At 32.5% G+C, this 16335-nt stretch overlaps 2 protein-coding genes across 10 annotated transcripts; one reads left to right on the top strand and one right to left on the bottom strand.

The window, feature by feature from the left end:
• Nucleotides 1-297: 297 nt before the first annotated feature.
• Nucleotides 298-8384, bottom strand: LOC108202174 (hypothetical protein). Of its 2 annotated transcripts, none has more exons than XR_010291402.1 (10): nt 8251-8384; nt 7919-7970; nt 7412-7482; nt 6950-7071; nt 6201-6283; nt 4862-4961; nt 3907-4356; nt 2709-2821; nt 1016-1412; nt 298-666 (listed from the first exon to the last, which is right to left on the bottom strand). XR_010291402.1 is itself a non-coding variant. In XM_064092396.1 (10 exons), exons 1-9 carry the CDS (start codon nt 8345-8347, stop codon nt 1190-1192), a joined length of 1311 nt encoding a protein of 436 aa, XP_063948466.1. In that variant the 5' UTR covers nt 8348-8384; the 3' UTR covers nt 298-666; nt 1187-1189. The 2 variants fall into 2 exon arrangements, 1 of the variants encoding a protein (XP_063948466.1); XM_064092396.1 differs by having other exon boundaries at nt 1187-1412.
• Nucleotides 8385-9017: 633 nt separating this feature from the next.
• LOC108202185 (uncharacterized) lies at nt 9018-15311 on the top strand. Of its 8 annotated transcripts, none has more exons than XM_064092419.1 (10): nt 9018-9470; nt 9571-9748; nt 9964-10077; nt 10195-10239; nt 11121-11225; nt 11520-11640; nt 11723-11827; nt 12068-12176; nt 13042-13071; nt 14256-15311. In XM_064092419.1, exons 2-6 carry the CDS (start codon nt 9667-9669, stop codon nt 11603-11605), a joined length of 432 nt encoding a protein of 143 aa, XP_063948489.1. In that variant the 5' UTR covers nt 9018-9470; nt 9571-9666; the 3' UTR covers nt 11606-11640; nt 11723-11827; nt 12068-12176; nt 13042-13071; nt 14256-15311. The 8 variants fall into 8 exon arrangements, with proteins under 8 accessions (XP_063948489.1, XP_063948490.1, XP_063948493.1 ...); XM_064092420.1 differs by lacking the exon at nt 9018-9470 and having other exon boundaries at nt 9492-9748; nt 14256-14396; nt 14878-15311; XM_064092423.1 differs by lacking the exon at nt 9018-9470 and having other exon boundaries at nt 9492-9748; nt 14256-14396; nt 14881-15311.
• The last annotated feature ends 1024 nt before the right edge of the window (nt 15312-16335 follow it).

Here is a 16335-nt window from a genome sequence, read left to right on the forward strand (position 1 = left end):
ACTGAATTCGAACTTGCTGAGTAACATGAATATTACCGACATTAATTATCTTTGCATTCTGTTAATGCAAAAGTTTAAGGTTAAGGTACTGTTTGACATTGTTTACAGTATTTTGATTTTCGGAGTATTATGTTAATATTTTGATTTTGAATTGAAAATCCTTGCAAAACACTAATGATCTTGCAATTTAGGAGTAAAACGTTACATAAATTAACGTTTAAGACTTCTAACGCTTTATCATGCAACTCTTAGGATTTCTAAAAGTTAGATCGTGTAACGTTAAAACAAAAAAGAAGATAGAAGCAACACGATTTAGCGTTTTACATATAAAAATTATAAGTCGTGGCCATCTTCTTCGGCACCGGCACCGGTGTTTCGGGTCATTTTCTTACAAATTGTGATACTCGAGGCCAACACCCAAAAATTGCTCAAGGATTTAAAGTTGAGTCTAGACTAATGCCAGTACATTAACCAATCACATATCAACTAGTCTTATGTAGTACAGTTCATTTTACTAAATATCTAGGCTCTATTGCCCTCTTTTACAGAGGAAAATTTTCCTAACAGCTATAGGGGTAAATTGCCCCCTTCTACCCAAGTAAACATCTTCCTTGCAGTATAGAGGCTCAATCACAATTCACAAGTGAGATAATTTGTACAGTATACCTGCAAACAGCACAAATATAGATGTGAGACCATGATATATACATATATTAGCATCTCCAACAGTCTCTTAGTTGGCTCCTAAACATAATATAAAAAATATGGATCTTCGCAATTTAGTACAAAATTAAGAGTGTGAACTCCAACAATGCTCTCTATATTTATTCTCCATTTCATATTTTATTCATAGTGGGCTCCACTATGACAAAGATTTAAATAGAAAGAGAAGGAAAGTGAAATAAAAGAGAGGGAAAAGTGGGGATAATTGGAGGAAAGAATTTTTTATTGTTAAATATAAGTTAAGAGCCAAGTTGCGGCTCCTAAAAGAGAGGAGAGAGAGTGAGCTCTTTACTTTTTAAAAAGCCTCTAAGAGTCTCTTGGAGCTCTATTTTGGACATGGCTCTTTATTTTTCTACTTAAGAGCTCAATTAGAGAGTCTCTTGGAGATGATCTGCTACCATGGTAGTATGGAAGTGTTCCCTCCTATAAAAAACAAGGGGCATAATTAATTGCAAGTACATACCTCCTATAGAACATGTGTTTTGTTTTTATCACTTCCAGAAACAGCAGTGACAACATCATCTCTATCCAATATAGATTCTGGTAAAAAGACTCTGAAAACAGCATAGTGGTGATTTAAGCTTTTTTCTCCTTGCAATCTGTGCAAACTTCCAAGCGCCCCAGCATTGTGATTAGGAAAAGTGTAAAATATACGCTTAATCCGCTGATGAACAAGTGCCATGGCACACCTGTCAGATAAACCCACAAAGCATCAGAAATCCAAAAAATAATTAAAAGAGAGACGGGGAGGGAAACGCAACAGCAACATCAAACACAACTTGAAGATGTGAGTTCCTTAGAAGTACAAAATAATTGGTCCTGAAGACATCTTCCTGGCAAATTTGTACATGATAAAGATGTCTGACGTTATGCATGTATCGCAACTAAGTTGTTGTCGTTAATGATATTGTGATACTACTACGGATCATAATGGCTACAAATAGGGCTGTAAAATGATCCGGGTGATCCCGGGTACCCCTCTGCTTAAGTACCGGATCATATTATTTTTAGCTTGTCCAGATTTGGGTCCGGGATCGTTTTATTCGAATCTAAACCGATCCCGGGTATTTGAGATTCGGATCTGAACCGGATATGATCCAGTATCGTATTTTCTATTTTTTAACCGGGTAGTTTATGATCCATCGAATATGAGCCGGATATGATCCACTAACACTAAGTATCATTATTATTTCATTTGTTCAAATAACTATCATTAGTCTAAGTAAACATAATATTATAAAGTATAATAATTTTAAATTAAAACTTATAGTTATATATTGATATATATCATTTATTAAATATATATGAAGATAATAAGTATGATCACATTAAATAAATCATATTTTATGAAGATATAAACTTAAATAAGATATTAAAATTTTATAAAATGATAACTATTTACTTGCAAATATGATGGTGTTAAAATATAATATGTATATGAGTTTGAATCGAATATGAACCGCGGATCATATTCGGTTATTCGGGTAGGATCATATTATGAAAAGTTATATGAGCCCGAATCTGAGCGGGTATAGGTGTGCTCGTATCCGGGATCATATATTATACGGGCTTAATTTTTCCGCCAGATTTGGATCGTTTTCAAAACGAATATGAGACATGTATCATATTTTCGAGCCGGATATGAGCCGAGACACCGGATAGTCCGTATCGATTTACAGCCCTAGCTACAAAGCAGTAGTATGTCAGATTGCCAAGAAAGGCATTTTATACTTGGGCTTCCCTGAGGACATGTTCATTGGGAACACAACCTTACATTTGGCACATGAAATAATTAATAAACACTCAGAGAAAAGGTGGGTAGGAGAATCGAGAAGGTTAGTATAACATGCAGCCTACAGCATAGGTAAACCTTTCTTCCAAACTTCCAGTAAATACTTGATTTAAGTATTGAAGTCGCAGCCACAAGCATCTCTTTCTGTAACAAAGAAGTACATAAGAGATAACATGAATATCAGAGAACTTACATAATGCATGGTTCCCAAACAAGGTATATGTCATAACCAGTACATAAGTAGGGTCTGACTGGCATGGAACCACAGGCATTATGTTCGCCATTTTGTATTCCAGAATCCTCCACCTGAAAGATCACCTTAAGCTGAATGAGAAATTTAAGCACTCCAGTAACTCCGTTTAAATCTTTCATTTTAATGGCGCATGAAGTCAAATTTATAGTTCTAGGGGTGGCAAAATCCGACACAACCCGAAACCCAACAGAAACCCCACTCAAAAAAAGTACGAATTAGGGTCAGTGTTTTCATATTTCGGGTTGGGTAATTTTTTACCTGAAAAACTCGGGTCAGGTTCGGGTTGACCCGGTGTACCCGAACCAACCCGAAATATTTTAATATATAATATATTATGTATAATATATAAATATACAATACATAATTACATACATTTGTCATATTTATATAATATTTAAATAAATTATCCACTTCATTAAATTAATACTATTATTTTAATATAGTACAATAAAAACATCAATTCATATAATAAAAATAATTAACTATAATTAAATTTCGGGTCAAATCGGGTCATTTTTGAGTTAATCAGGTACTGAATAGGTTGGTTCGGGTTAAATTTTTTAACCCATTTCAGGTTCGGGTTGCCCCAAAAACTGGATCCAGTAAGAAACCCTGACTCATTACCCGAAATTGCCACCTCTATGCGAGACTATTAATTAATTCCTTCATTTCCGCACAATATTTTCTTTTGGATAGAATCCACCAAATTCAGCAAATTTTGTTCTCATAATTTATATTATTTTCTGAATATTAGATATTAAATTATATAGATATAAACTATATTCCACAAATTAAAGACGACGCCTAAAAGTTCATAAATCTAACCAGAATATACCCCATTTTTCCTACAAACTTGTGTGGAAAAGAATTGCATTCCATCATAACTACCAGATCCAAAATTCTTAGGGATTAATACTGCAGATATGAGTTTTACTTCTATAAAAAAGGCCCTTTCAAGTGACATGGATATTCACTTCATCCATTACATTTTACTAACAGAGTAGAATATAGTTGTGCAAGACATATGAAGTGGCAGACTGATGCATAAAAGTTGGCTCATTATGTTGTAAGAGGGTCCAAATTTGATGCTGTCTAAGTCACTCTACGTTACGATAAAACAAAACATAATAGAGCTTACCTTTGTTTCAGTCTTTTGCTTTTTAGACGGAGATACTGTAGAAGGTGAATCCATAACTTCAGCCTGACAGCATTTATCAACTATATGTTCACTAGCAGGGAAGAGATATCTATCTCTGGCAGCAGAATTGTCGATAGCAACCATAGCAGCATGGTGAAAAGGGTGGCGAAAACAACTTGCTTGGGACTGTTGTTCAGCCCACTGCCAAGGATGTAAACAAGAAACGCCACCATATGTTCTCTTCTGTTCATTGAAGGAAGAGTTTGAACTTGAATTTGTATAGGTTTGCAGTCCATTACTGATGGAAGAAGATGTCAATTTACATGGTTCTAGGTACCCTTCTCCAGCACTGTTCCTTGTTGAAGGATTATTCTGCGAAAAAACCTGATCACACGATCTTGCTACCACTTGATTAGATGCTGGATTAACAATAACAGCAGCATTTACAATCTGCAAGGCAGAAGCAGATACCATGTGGCAAAAGAATAAGCCGTCCACTAATAAAGGTAATAATTTAAACATGGTAGCTATGCATGTTTGACGTTATCAAGGGTCCAGCTTTCAGTTTTAACTTACATTTGGCTTTTATATGGCTCTGCAAGGGACTTTGGTCAATTTTTTCACGCATGGGGTTATATATGGACATTGAAAGTTTAATATAGTTTCCAGGAACAGGGTACTTTTATGATATTCATAAAGTTGACTTGTATGTAAATTAAATCTCTGTAATAAGAGAAATTGCAAGTGTATGCCTGATTATCTCAGAATTTAATGCACACAAAATACAAAGGGACTTGTTCACTACATACCTAATCCTATATATTCATCTGTTCATTATTAAGAGTACGGAAAAGATAAGGCCTCTTTCTGATATATAAAACTAAATTAAGGATTTCAGGTCCAGCCCCTAAGCATCTGTAATATGGTATAATTAGTGATAAAGGTAGATATTTACCTGACCATCAACAGATTTTGCCAAATCAATAGCTAATTTCATGAACTCACAAACTGATTGTGAGTTTTCTTCACTAAATCCAGTGATGCCGTCTATGTTGCTGTGCAAAAAAATGAAACAAATACATATCAATTAATCAGGATACAATTTAGACAGTAAATGAACCTTTTGACAGTTAAAAATCAATTCATCTCATGTTCAAGTTCAATTTAATTACTAATCTTTGACCTTTTCAGCACTTGCCAGTTACTAAGCAAAACTAACTATACTGGCAAACATATGTACCGTATCATGCACAACTGCAAACCAAAAATTTGGGTATAGTAAAACAAAGGTGAAACTAATACACACGAGATACCAAATGATATGTTCATTACTGATTTATTACGCAACCAATTAATCAACTGAAAATATTACAAAGGGCAAGTAACTAGTAATTCAGCTTATGACAAACAAGGTCTTGCTATATCCGTAGGTGTTTTAAATCCTAAAAAGTTTCTGACAATATTTCGTAGAGAACAAAAAAAACTTTCACAGTTAGAGATTTGAGAATTAAAGTTGCAGAAGCTAACTGGCAATACTACACCTGTTGAAAAGGTACAGATGCTATACAATGCTGATGTTAATCATGGGATTAAGAAATTTTAATTACTAGTTATTTATGTTTTTATTTGAGAAATGATTAATTGTAATTTGGTGATATATAATTATATTAATATGTATATATTCGAAATATATTAGATTATATAATGGGACAAAGAAATTCTTTTCTTTAATACTCACAGCAGTAAATTAACGATGGAAAGTATATATACATATAGTTTTCTTTCATATAGTTTTCCTTTTATTAGAAATTTACTTGGTTTCCAACTTCCAAGTAATAATATTTAGAGAAACAGTTGTAAACTGTAATCTCACTATTAGAAAATATGATCACTATAAAAAATTTACTGGATAAATCTGAAAATTGTTTGCATTTCTACTGGTTCTGTTGAAATGTTCCATCAAATTTTCTGCCAACCACCATTACTTTTAATATTTTGAACTAGAAAGTAGGTTACCGATGTGATGAAATACTGTCAGAATCGTCTAGACATAAAAAAAAGCACTTATCTCTTCAAAGAGAGTTGTGGTATAGTTCATTAGCAATATAAAGATAAATGGTGATTCCTAAAAAAATTAGCTTAAATCAACAGAGGCAAGAAACTTAACGCCTAAGAGGAAAAAGTTTAAAATTTAGACGATTCAGCCAAACAAACTGATACTTTAAGTGATTTAATAATAGCAAAATAATTATATTTTGTAAGAAACTACTTAGCTAAGATCACAAACCACATACTAGGTTGGTGGATGATATGAAGTTGGCCATAGCTTGCACTGTTCTTCCCATTCTTCTTTTGATGTAGCTGCATATTTGGATACCTAACAAGTTGTGACAAAAACAAAGAAACTTACCACTAATGACCAGAATAAACTACTAATACGACATACATAAACTACTGATACGGCATAAATCGGGAATAGAGACTAGAAAAGTGGCTAGATAAAAAAAAAAACTTAATTACAAGGTCAAGGAGATGCAATAAGAAGTCAGCAGCGATCATAAATTATGTTCATCAAGTATATCAATGACTCTTGAAAATGTCAGTATAAGGCAGTCAATCCTATCAGTTACAATTATCCCTATTTTCAAGCCCTTCCCAAATCAATGTGCTTATGCGTGGTGTAGGTGTAGGATAATTACATGAATCACATATACCAATGACTACAAGAAATCAAAAAGACCAGGGTGATACGACCACAGAAGGATCCCAACACTTATAATTATGCAAGTGTGAGCACAATATGGCGATGAAATCAGTCACTAACTGAAATGTACTAAATACAAATAATACATTTTATCGATAACCAAAAGCATAACTAGGGATAAAACTAACATCTCAAGGAACAGCCCGTACTCTGTTAGTAATCTAATGGATTAAAACACTTCAAAGTTCTTTGGACAGCTAATTACACGAACAGATACAACCCTGAAACTAATAAAAAGAAAAGATGGAATATAAAGTAAAAAATTAAAGGGTGACCTACTTTTGTGATAAATGTACTCAACTGGTATGACTTGATTAGCTCGACCATTTCACTGGGTATGTTTTCCGACTGGTCACTCCCATCAGAAGCCAGACATAATATCACCAATAACTGAACGTTTCCTGTAGATTTTTAAATGCTTATAGTCACCACCGTATTCCTATGGGTCACAACATATGCATGATCAGACATACTAAATTGAATATTGAAAGAATGCAGCTCCTGTATCCTCTTTATTTTTTAGTTTTTTTTTATGTTGCAATTTTTTTGCATTTGACATTCATAAGAAAGCAAGTCCCATTGGTACTCAATAACAAGTTAAAAGTACCAAAATCAATCGACACATTTATCTCCTAGAGCATAAACAGATTATAGATCCTTACTTTGATGTTTATCTATTATAAACCCACAGGAAGCAAGGCATATGATATCGCATACGTTGGTATCAGAGTTTAAGCACACCTTCAACACACTTCTTGCATATGCGCTTCACATGGCGAAGATCTTCGAGTGGAGAAATCTTATTCAACCTCCTAATAACATTCAATTTGTTTCACATGTCAAGCTATAACAATCCAAATTTAAGTAATATGCACTTTTTTCAAGTAAATATAACTATGACAAATGTGCAATATGGCAGCAAATTTCAGATTTTGGCTTTAGACAAAAAAAATTCTCTTTTATTAATAAATAAATGATCTCATTTGTCGCTTTCTTGGCGCAAAAAAGTAATTCTTGTTTTAAATTATCCATATTAATAACATACTTTAGTAAGAACTAATGGCACGAGATTAAAATCATTTAACAGACTTTAGTAAGAACTGATGGCAAGAGATTAAAATCATTTTTTAATAGTCTTACAAGTTGTTACATTGAAGAAAAAACTTTTAAAATACAATTTTTTTTTTTGTGAAATGAAGAGATTAGGTAAAAATAAATCAACAAGGACCTAAAATTACAGTCACATACCTTATAAGTGTGTTAGCATGTTTTGGATTAATTACTGAAGCATAGGCATTCACTGTACCAGTACAACAACAAAGCATTTTAAGAATTCAATGCATAGATAAATATACACAAACATACACACACAACAGAAAACTATAATAGACCACTACACATATTAAAAGACACAATCCCTTGTCTAAAGTTTCAATTTGTACTACTCCAAGTCTCCAACAATCTCAACTGAGATGGAAAAGCTAAAACAGCCCTTTAGATGTAATTATGATTTACCGAAGACACACAAATATATTTTATCATATGTTGCCAAAATTATCAAGTACATCATAAATGTTTACCTGTGGGTTGCAAATGTGGTGGAATAGGTGCCTTGTCTGGAATGTGAATAATTTTCCAATACTCCTCCTTATCGATGTTTCTATCTGTACTTGGCATTTACTGAAATTCAATATATATTGAAGTCTTAATATTCTGAGGAAAAGGACACTCTACCAAAACAAAACGTTCAGGAAAATGAAAAACAACATACAACTAGAAGTATTAGTTGATAGTTTAAGTATAACAGTGCTGGTCAAAATTTAAAGTTCTAATCAAAACTCCAGGTTCATCTGGAATCAAGATTCTAAACAAGTCCAAAGTCCACAGAGCCCGGTAAAATCAACTAGGACTTGGATAATTTAGGTAATTACAACTTCATCTTTGTCAAAAAAAACAGCAATGATGGGTGGTTGCGATAAAGACTAGAGATTTGAGTTTAAAGAATCTACTTTAGTGATTCCACACCCAATTCATTTGTACAATAGCTATGTTTCAAGATCAGGATCAGCTCTAGGGAGTTTTAGGCATGGTTTAAAAATAGTTTAGTGGCATGTCTTCAAATAATTGTTAAAAATATAAGTAGATAAACTGAATTTCTTTAAGGGTTAAAATTCAAATCAACCATCAAGAACAAGCAAACTATTTCCCCTACTTGAGAAATCCAAACCATATCATTTACACTGGTGAAACAATACAATCAACAACTAAGCTATTAAAAATATTGAACCAGAATATTTAGTAGCTCGTACAAACTTTAGTAATGGAAGTAGGGACTCCAAAACTAGTTCAACAGATTAAAGAAGTAAAATCTAAAATGAGACTCTCAAAAGATAGCCCCGTTTTGCATTTCTTCCATATTCTTTATAAAATTTCTCTTTACATATAGAGATGACATGAATCAGACCCCCAAAATTTCAGAGTTTCTCTTAGAATAAATCCTCAAGCTCAGTAAAAATCCCCAATAATTCCATAAAACAGCCATGAATGGCTATACCTTATTTAATGAAGCTCTATACAAAAACCATTAATTATGATGTCTTGTTCATGACGAAAATCGGCATCAAACTAGTAATTTATAAACTCAATTCTAGCAAAACTATGGTCATAAACCAGTTTGAGTGAGTTGGATTGGGGTCAAAGAAAGAGAAGTCGGAGACAGCTGCAATGCATAAAGGTAAGTTTGAGTGAGTTGGATTGGGCTCAAAGAAAGAGAAGTCGGAGACAGCTGCAATGCATAAAGGTAAGCTGCCAGATTTACACCCTTTTTGGTGTGCTCTCTTTTTCCTTAAATCAATAAATTCCTTCTTATTAAGTTCATTTCTTCCCTATGCCTAAACCAGTTATATGCTCGCACACAGTATATATGCAAACTTATAGGAGAGCTGGAGAGCAACACTAGTTCCACATGTGTTTGACAAACTTGATATGAGGACAGGATGTGTATTTTAATATTTTTGTTGCCGATTATAGAGAATGTTGCAGAGGATGAAACTATCACCGAGTCCGAGGATTCAGAAGGTATGCACTCTTTTAAACTGATAAAACAGCAATTTCATTCCATATAAAAGAATATTAATAGCAGTACAACATATTTAACCATATCAACATATTTAAGTACGGTTACAAGATCATTTTTTAACAGGTACCCCATCTCCTTTTGTACACACTGCTATAAGTTTTACGACGCCTGTGCCATGAATACTACGGCCTGAATCTTTGGTTACACACTACAGGCATTGGAACGGATTTGTTTTACAACCATTTGAAAACACGTAAAAAGCAACCTGCATATCGGTTTCTCCCAACAATGGAGGATACCTGCACCTCTGGAAACAATTTCGTCATTGGTATGGATTTGCCAATCGTGAAATACAGTTTAATCCTCTGCATGCATACTATTAATATATTCATATGTATTGAATTGCGTTGTGATGATTTTAAATGGCAACATAATTTTTGCGCAGGTCAGAAACGTCTATCCGAATCATCAGACTCTGTTCTTCAAGGAGGTGAATAAATTGCTTGATATATGTTTGATATAATGTCTTTAAGGTCTTTATGTTTTTATGTAGAAAGGATATGTGTGGGCATGAATTATGTAACTTCAATATAGGTATGGGGATAATTTTGTATTCTTTTTGCTGTAGTGTTATTTTTTAATCAAGTTATTGTACATTATTATTTAATTTTATATTAATTAGAGATATAGAAGAGGAATGAAGATGGGTGTACTGGGAAGTAGCAAGACTGGTTTTGTTGTCTACCAAGTATCGACAATACATGAATAGAACATTTGATATTATAGAGTGGTTAAAGACATGTGGAGATATAATAGGAGATTAGAGAAAGAGAGTTTGTGAGGTCTATCTACCTTAGCCCTATGAAGTATGATCAGAGTTATTAAATTAATAGTCTGCTATTAAGATATTCACAGAAGATTACATCTGTTGTAATAAACTGAATTTTCACATATCTTTTACAATCCATCTTCCCCAAATCAGAATTAGGACACTCTGCTGGCAAATATTTGTATTAACTTTATTTTTGTTAACATTTCTGAGACTAATTACATATTCAAAAAATCCAAATAAATATTTCAGGTGCTTACAGTATAATAGAAGCAGCTCTAATGATGCACAACCTCTTTATAGAACAAACTAATTTACGATGTTTATCATAGATGGAAGACAACTTACGCAGATTATCCAATATATGTAGCCTGGCTCCGTCTCTTAAAGTGCACGGTGGTCTGAAGTTTACTTTTTGAGTCACGATTTTTTAGATGGCCATTCATGATTGATAGGGTGATGAATATTATGTATAATTGACCTGTCATGAGCATAATAGGCTAAGACTAAATCATATGCTTCCCTGTTCATTCTCTTTTCAGAATCAAAAAGAAAGGGACGTGGCCAAGATGTGGATACTATCTTCAGAAGACAGAATATAGTCATGTTTGGTGAATCTACCGGAGGAAGTGCATTGTTAAAGACGGGTAAGGAGAATTACATAATGAAGCATTGTAATCTTGCACAAAGTTGGAATACTATTATTTTACAATTGTGTTTCATGATGAGAGTTTTATTAATTTTATTGGTTATTATTGCTTAAGCATTCTGCCATGCTACCTATACTAATATTAATTCCTTATATTATTAATATTAATGTTCATTATATAGGTATGCAAATTGTCCTATAGTAACAGTTAGATACAAATATTACCAGGATGTAACTTCACTATATACATTTTACATCTGATACTTGCAAGTATTCTGTTGATTTTTTGTAGTTGATCTTCTGTCATTTGCTATCCAGGCTGAACTCCTCTCACTGTCAAAGATCACAATCCATGTACTATGTATGCATCTAATTTGATCAGCATGTGTCATCGCTGGACAAAGGAACATGTGGTACTTTATCAATATTTGTTGTGTCATGATCAAAGTTGATTAAGCCATCAATCTTATGCTTTCTGTATATTTCTTTTCTCAGAATCCTGTCAAAGGGGACGGGGCCCAGGTGTGGATACTATCTTCGGAAGACCAAATATACTCTTGCCTGGTGAATCTAATAGCGGAAATGCACTGTTAGGTACATGTAAGTAGAATCACACAATCACACATTATACTTTTGTACAAGGCTGGCTTTCTATTAGTTTGCATGCGTGGTTCTTGATGAGAGTTCTGCTAATTAATTAGTAAACCATTACTTATCTGACATTCCATGATTTCTGTATTAATAGAAAAACCTTATGTTAACAATATTTGTTATAGATCAGGAAGCATTTTGTCCTATGTTTACAGTTTGACTAAAAGATTCAATGTATTTTTTGATCAGGTCAGGTTATAAACATAAAGGACGTGCCACAAATAATAATACAATTTCAGAAAGACAGATATACATCCTTCCGATGATACTGAAAAAGAAAATCCATAAATGAACGCGTGTAAGTGATTTTGATATTTGGTCCTAACTGGGTTTATGGGTTTCAAGCTAATAATAAGTTGGTCTCCGATGTTAGATGGGTGAGTTCAGGGGCGGAGGCATTGAGAGCCCAGGAGCAGCCATGGACCACCCTCAAATCTAAAAATTGACAATTTTTTTTACCAAATAGTGCAGTCCACCCCAAATTTTAGAAGTGGCCTATCCTAAATTTCAGTGGCCCAGCTCATAAACTTAATAACTTCTAAACTTCAAAATGTAAGACATAAATTTCACTTATAAACTTTAAAAGTTAAAATTAGAGGGGGCTTGGGGTTTATGCAGAAGCTACAGGTGTATAAACTAAGCAGTGGCACCCGTGAATAGCAAATTTTTATTCCTAACTCCAAGTTACTTTTAATTAATATGTCAAATATGATATATTGATGCATTCTGTTTTTTGTCTGGACCCTGCATATTAGAATCTTACTCTACTGATTTTATATTTACAAGATCATTTTGGCTCACCCTGACTTGAAAACCTAGATCCGCTATAATGGGTGAGTTATTCCTTATTTTTTTTATGGAACGAATGTATTCAGCACTTCAACTGTATCCTTTTTTGAAAGCAAATCCAGTTTAAATGATCCAATAATAGTTTATTTAACATTGGCTAATGCTACAACTTCGACAGTAATTAGATGTAAGGAAGTGTGTCGTAGTAGTACTTTTGTAATACAGAAGTATGGTAGTAAGAGCATTTGAGTCTTAAAATAGAATTAGTGATTAGATAGGGAGTCTGAACAGAATTGCAAGATATAAATTTTAGTTTATGCTGTATGAAATATGGGTCTTGGTTCCACTAACTGCTCCATCTCTTCTCTCTACAGCTTCCCTCCCTTCTAGCGAAAACTCTTCCGGTACGTATACATCTTTTATTTTTCTCCAAAATCCTGTGCTTATCTGATGTTTCTCTGGTAATTGTATTCAACATGTATGATATCTATTTTTTTAAGTGTTTGTTAATCTTTGTTTTTTTGCAGTTATAGGTTACAAATCATGGATTAATAGTGATGAGAATATAATCTTTTGTTTATAATCCTCAGACTACAATTCCTAGATAAAAGCACTATTGATATATTACAACTGACTAGCAATATGCCCGGCAAGTTCATAACTTTGCAGAGTGGCATATCTTAAATTTAAAAATCTAAGATTGACACAGACCGGGTATAGAGCTGGTAGATAGACTTAAGAAACTTCTCATAGACCTGAAAGTGGATGATAGAAATTATATTTCTTTAGTTTATGAAGCCAATATTATTAATATATACGATATTATAAAATCAGACCTCAAAATTTGATATGCAGGAGTTAAATAAGAATCACATAATATGTGCTTAAGTAAAATTGCTGACAGCTGGAAAATAAGCAATGTACAGACTTATAAAGTATAATCAATTAGTACCAGAGAGATGATGCAAGTATTATCCATACTATCGCCACTATAGTCCAGGGGGATATTTCATAATAAACGCCTAAAAGTTAATAATTTTTCTACTTCCCTACATTACCAAGATTAAAGAATAGTTGCTTATTGCATATAGTCCATATCAGATTGAATATTCCTTCTCTAAGCTCCTTTCTGAGCAAAATGGACGGATTTTATTGTTCATTTGTGATGTGCACTATTATTTGTAATTATATGAAATCACCATGGTGGTTACAACAAACTGGTTTCCTGTATATGTATCTGTGTGTGTTTAAGAGGACATCGGCATGTACATTTATTTGTATTATTAATTAGATGGAACAAGATATAATCCTAATTTGTGAATACAAAGCAGTTGACAAAAGACAAGATATACCCTTTACTTTTTTAACAATTATACACAATCCAAGGACACTTCTGTCTTTTTCTATATAAACTGGGTAGCCCGATTGAAAATGGATATGGTCCATACCCAGTTTCATTTATTTTACTACAGTTTGCATGTTGAAAAACCTTTGAACCAGTAAACTTCTACCCACAATTTTTTCAATTTGGTATATATTGTTGTGGTACTACTTTTAAATTACTCTTTTGTCATACTTTCATCTACAGACTAGAAGAACACTTTTAGGTAAGATGGGTGAGGAACCCAATATGGTTAGTGTTATTGGGGCAAATTTATCTGCAGATTTTGTTGCGAGAACTCTTACTACAGGTCCACTGGATGTTGCAAAGACCACAAGGCAAATAGAGGTTTGTTTTTGAACTAAGTATATGGGGTTAAGGTTTTGTATCACTATATCGTAAAACATTTTCACCATAGTTCTTTGGGGTTAATCTTTCAGTTAATGATACATATTTGGGTCCATTACACAATCATAAAAAATATGAAGACTATCACAACATGGATTCGACATGTCAATTTGACTATAGTTGTTCCTCGCAAAACTTTTCTTATGCAGACGATTATATTAATATAGTTTTCAGGAAAAAAAAAATTAAGCAGATTTAATCTATATTAGTTATGTATTCTATTGATCGGTAAAGTTAAATTATAATTATTGTTAACGTCTGGTGGTTAGTAGTAGTTATGTTTTGTTCGTAAGGTTGAACCATATATCTTTCCTGTCTGAAACTTCTTTGTGCAATCTGTCTGGAGCTGTACTATTAGGATGCAAATTGTTTGTTTTGCTTATTGACTTTATCAATCTTTGTGAATGCAATATACACAAAGAAGTTGATAGGTGGTTGCTGAGGAAACTGGTTTCACTAGGGATGAGATGATTAGCAGCTAGGGATTCAAATTTTTTGAATACTCATGAAGTTGGTGGGCATGAAAAGTTGCAAAGTGCATGTGGGAGTTGTTCTGAATTGTCCAAAGCAGGCTGATCAAGAATAACAAAAGTAAAGCCGGTCTTTAGTGAAAGGTGTGAGAATTGTCTTTGTTACTTTGCTCTGGTAGTATGCTCCAAGAAGCAGGACCTCTGGTCTTTTTACGTAGATTAAATTGTACTTTCATATTGGGGTTAATTTAATCTAAGGTGATTACAAGCAAAAAATTCTCCGTGGCAAGTCAGGGAATGAAAATATGTATACTTTCTAACTAATTAAAGTGAATACTTTTGCATTACACTATATGCAATATGTAGTATAGGATTTTATGTGGCAGCAGTTGTACTTGATTTATATTTGATTTTTCTTTTTATCATATTTTCTCATATTATAAGACTTTTTATAAAAATATTTAATTATATAGTTATTATAACATTATAGTATTTGAAAAGTGTTAATAATTTTATAATCAAAATTAAATATATTTTTCAGGAAAACTTTTTCTAAGACTAAATTTATTTTTCAAAATAATTTAAAAACATTTGTTTTATGAATATAGATAGGCGTGTTATTTTCAATAAATTTTAGAGAAAAGCAAATAATTAAAAATTATATTTTCTTAAAACAACCAAGATTAAAGTGTCTCACTTATTTTTTTCACAGTATCATCCAAAATAATACCTTCCTCTGCAAAAAAAAAATATTAAAAATGTCAGAGACACTGTGTAACTGAAGTCAATGGATTATATTATGGTAAATATCAAATATTCGACTTCTATTTTTATCATCTTAAACATATACAAATACTTCAAGCATATGGTCGTTGAGGTGTGCTCTTCATTTTTCGCAATTTTTATGAATTTTTAATGTCTAATAAGTCGATTATGCTTCAACATTGTTAATCTTGGTTAAGATTATTAATTTTATCGCGCACATGTTTGATGATCGATATATTTATATTAATTTAACAATGATTGTTATACAATTTTTTTGAAATTTTCAGAAGGTCTTTTAAAAAAATGTTGTTCAAATATAAAAAATTATTTGACATTGATAAAAATTGAATCTAAATTTATGCATATTAATATTTAAATATAAATAAATATAATGTGTTCAACACACCGTGTTCAACTTTGACATAATTCTAGAACTTACTCGAAAAACACTAAATATTAAAAAGATGGAGAATTATATATAATGATTTAAATATTGTTCATGGTTTTTAATTAATAATTAAAATTTGATAGTAGATAACGGTTTTCCACATAGTTATATATTCAAGTTAAAGTTGTTAATATAAATGTTAATTGACGATAAACTTAAAATAAAATAGTAAAAAAATACAAATATTGCGTTAATC

Source organism: Daucus carota, chromosome 1 (assembly GCF_001625215.2).
Source record: "Daucus carota subsp. sativus chromosome 1, DH1 v3.0, whole genome shotgun sequence".
Classification (NCBI taxonomy): Eukaryota; Viridiplantae; Streptophyta; class Magnoliopsida; order Apiales; family Apiaceae; genus Daucus; species Daucus carota.

What these genes read in the sequence shown, in the direction of transcription:
- LOC108202174 (XM_064092396.1), bottom strand. Translation starts at nt 8,347, where the DNA reads ATGCCAAGTACAGATAGAAACATCGATAAGGAGGAGTATTGGAAAATT. An exon ending in CATGCTAACACACTTATAAG is followed by an intron (nt 7,483 to 7,918) that starts GTATGTGACTGT and finishes GAATGTTATTAG; the next exon opens with GAGGTTGAATAAGATTTCTC. An exon ending in ATGCAAGAAGTGTGTTGAAG is followed by an intron (nt 7,072 to 7,411) that starts GTGTGCTTAAAC and finishes AAAAATCTACAG; the next exon opens with GAAACGTTCAGTTATTGGTG.
- LOC108202185 (XM_064092419.1), top strand. Translation starts at nt 9,667, where the DNA reads ATGTGTATTTTAATATTTTTGTTGCCGATTATAGAGAATGTTGCAGAG. An exon ending in CGAGTCCGAGGATTCAGAAG is followed by an intron (nt 9,749 to 9,963) that starts GTATGCACTCTT and finishes TACACACTACAG; the next exon opens with GCATTGGAACGGATTTGTTT. An exon ending in AGACTCTGTTCTTCAAGGAG is followed by an intron (nt 10,240 to 11,120) that starts GTGAATAAATTG and finishes TTCTCTTTTCAG; the next exon opens with AATCAAAAAGAAAGGGACGT.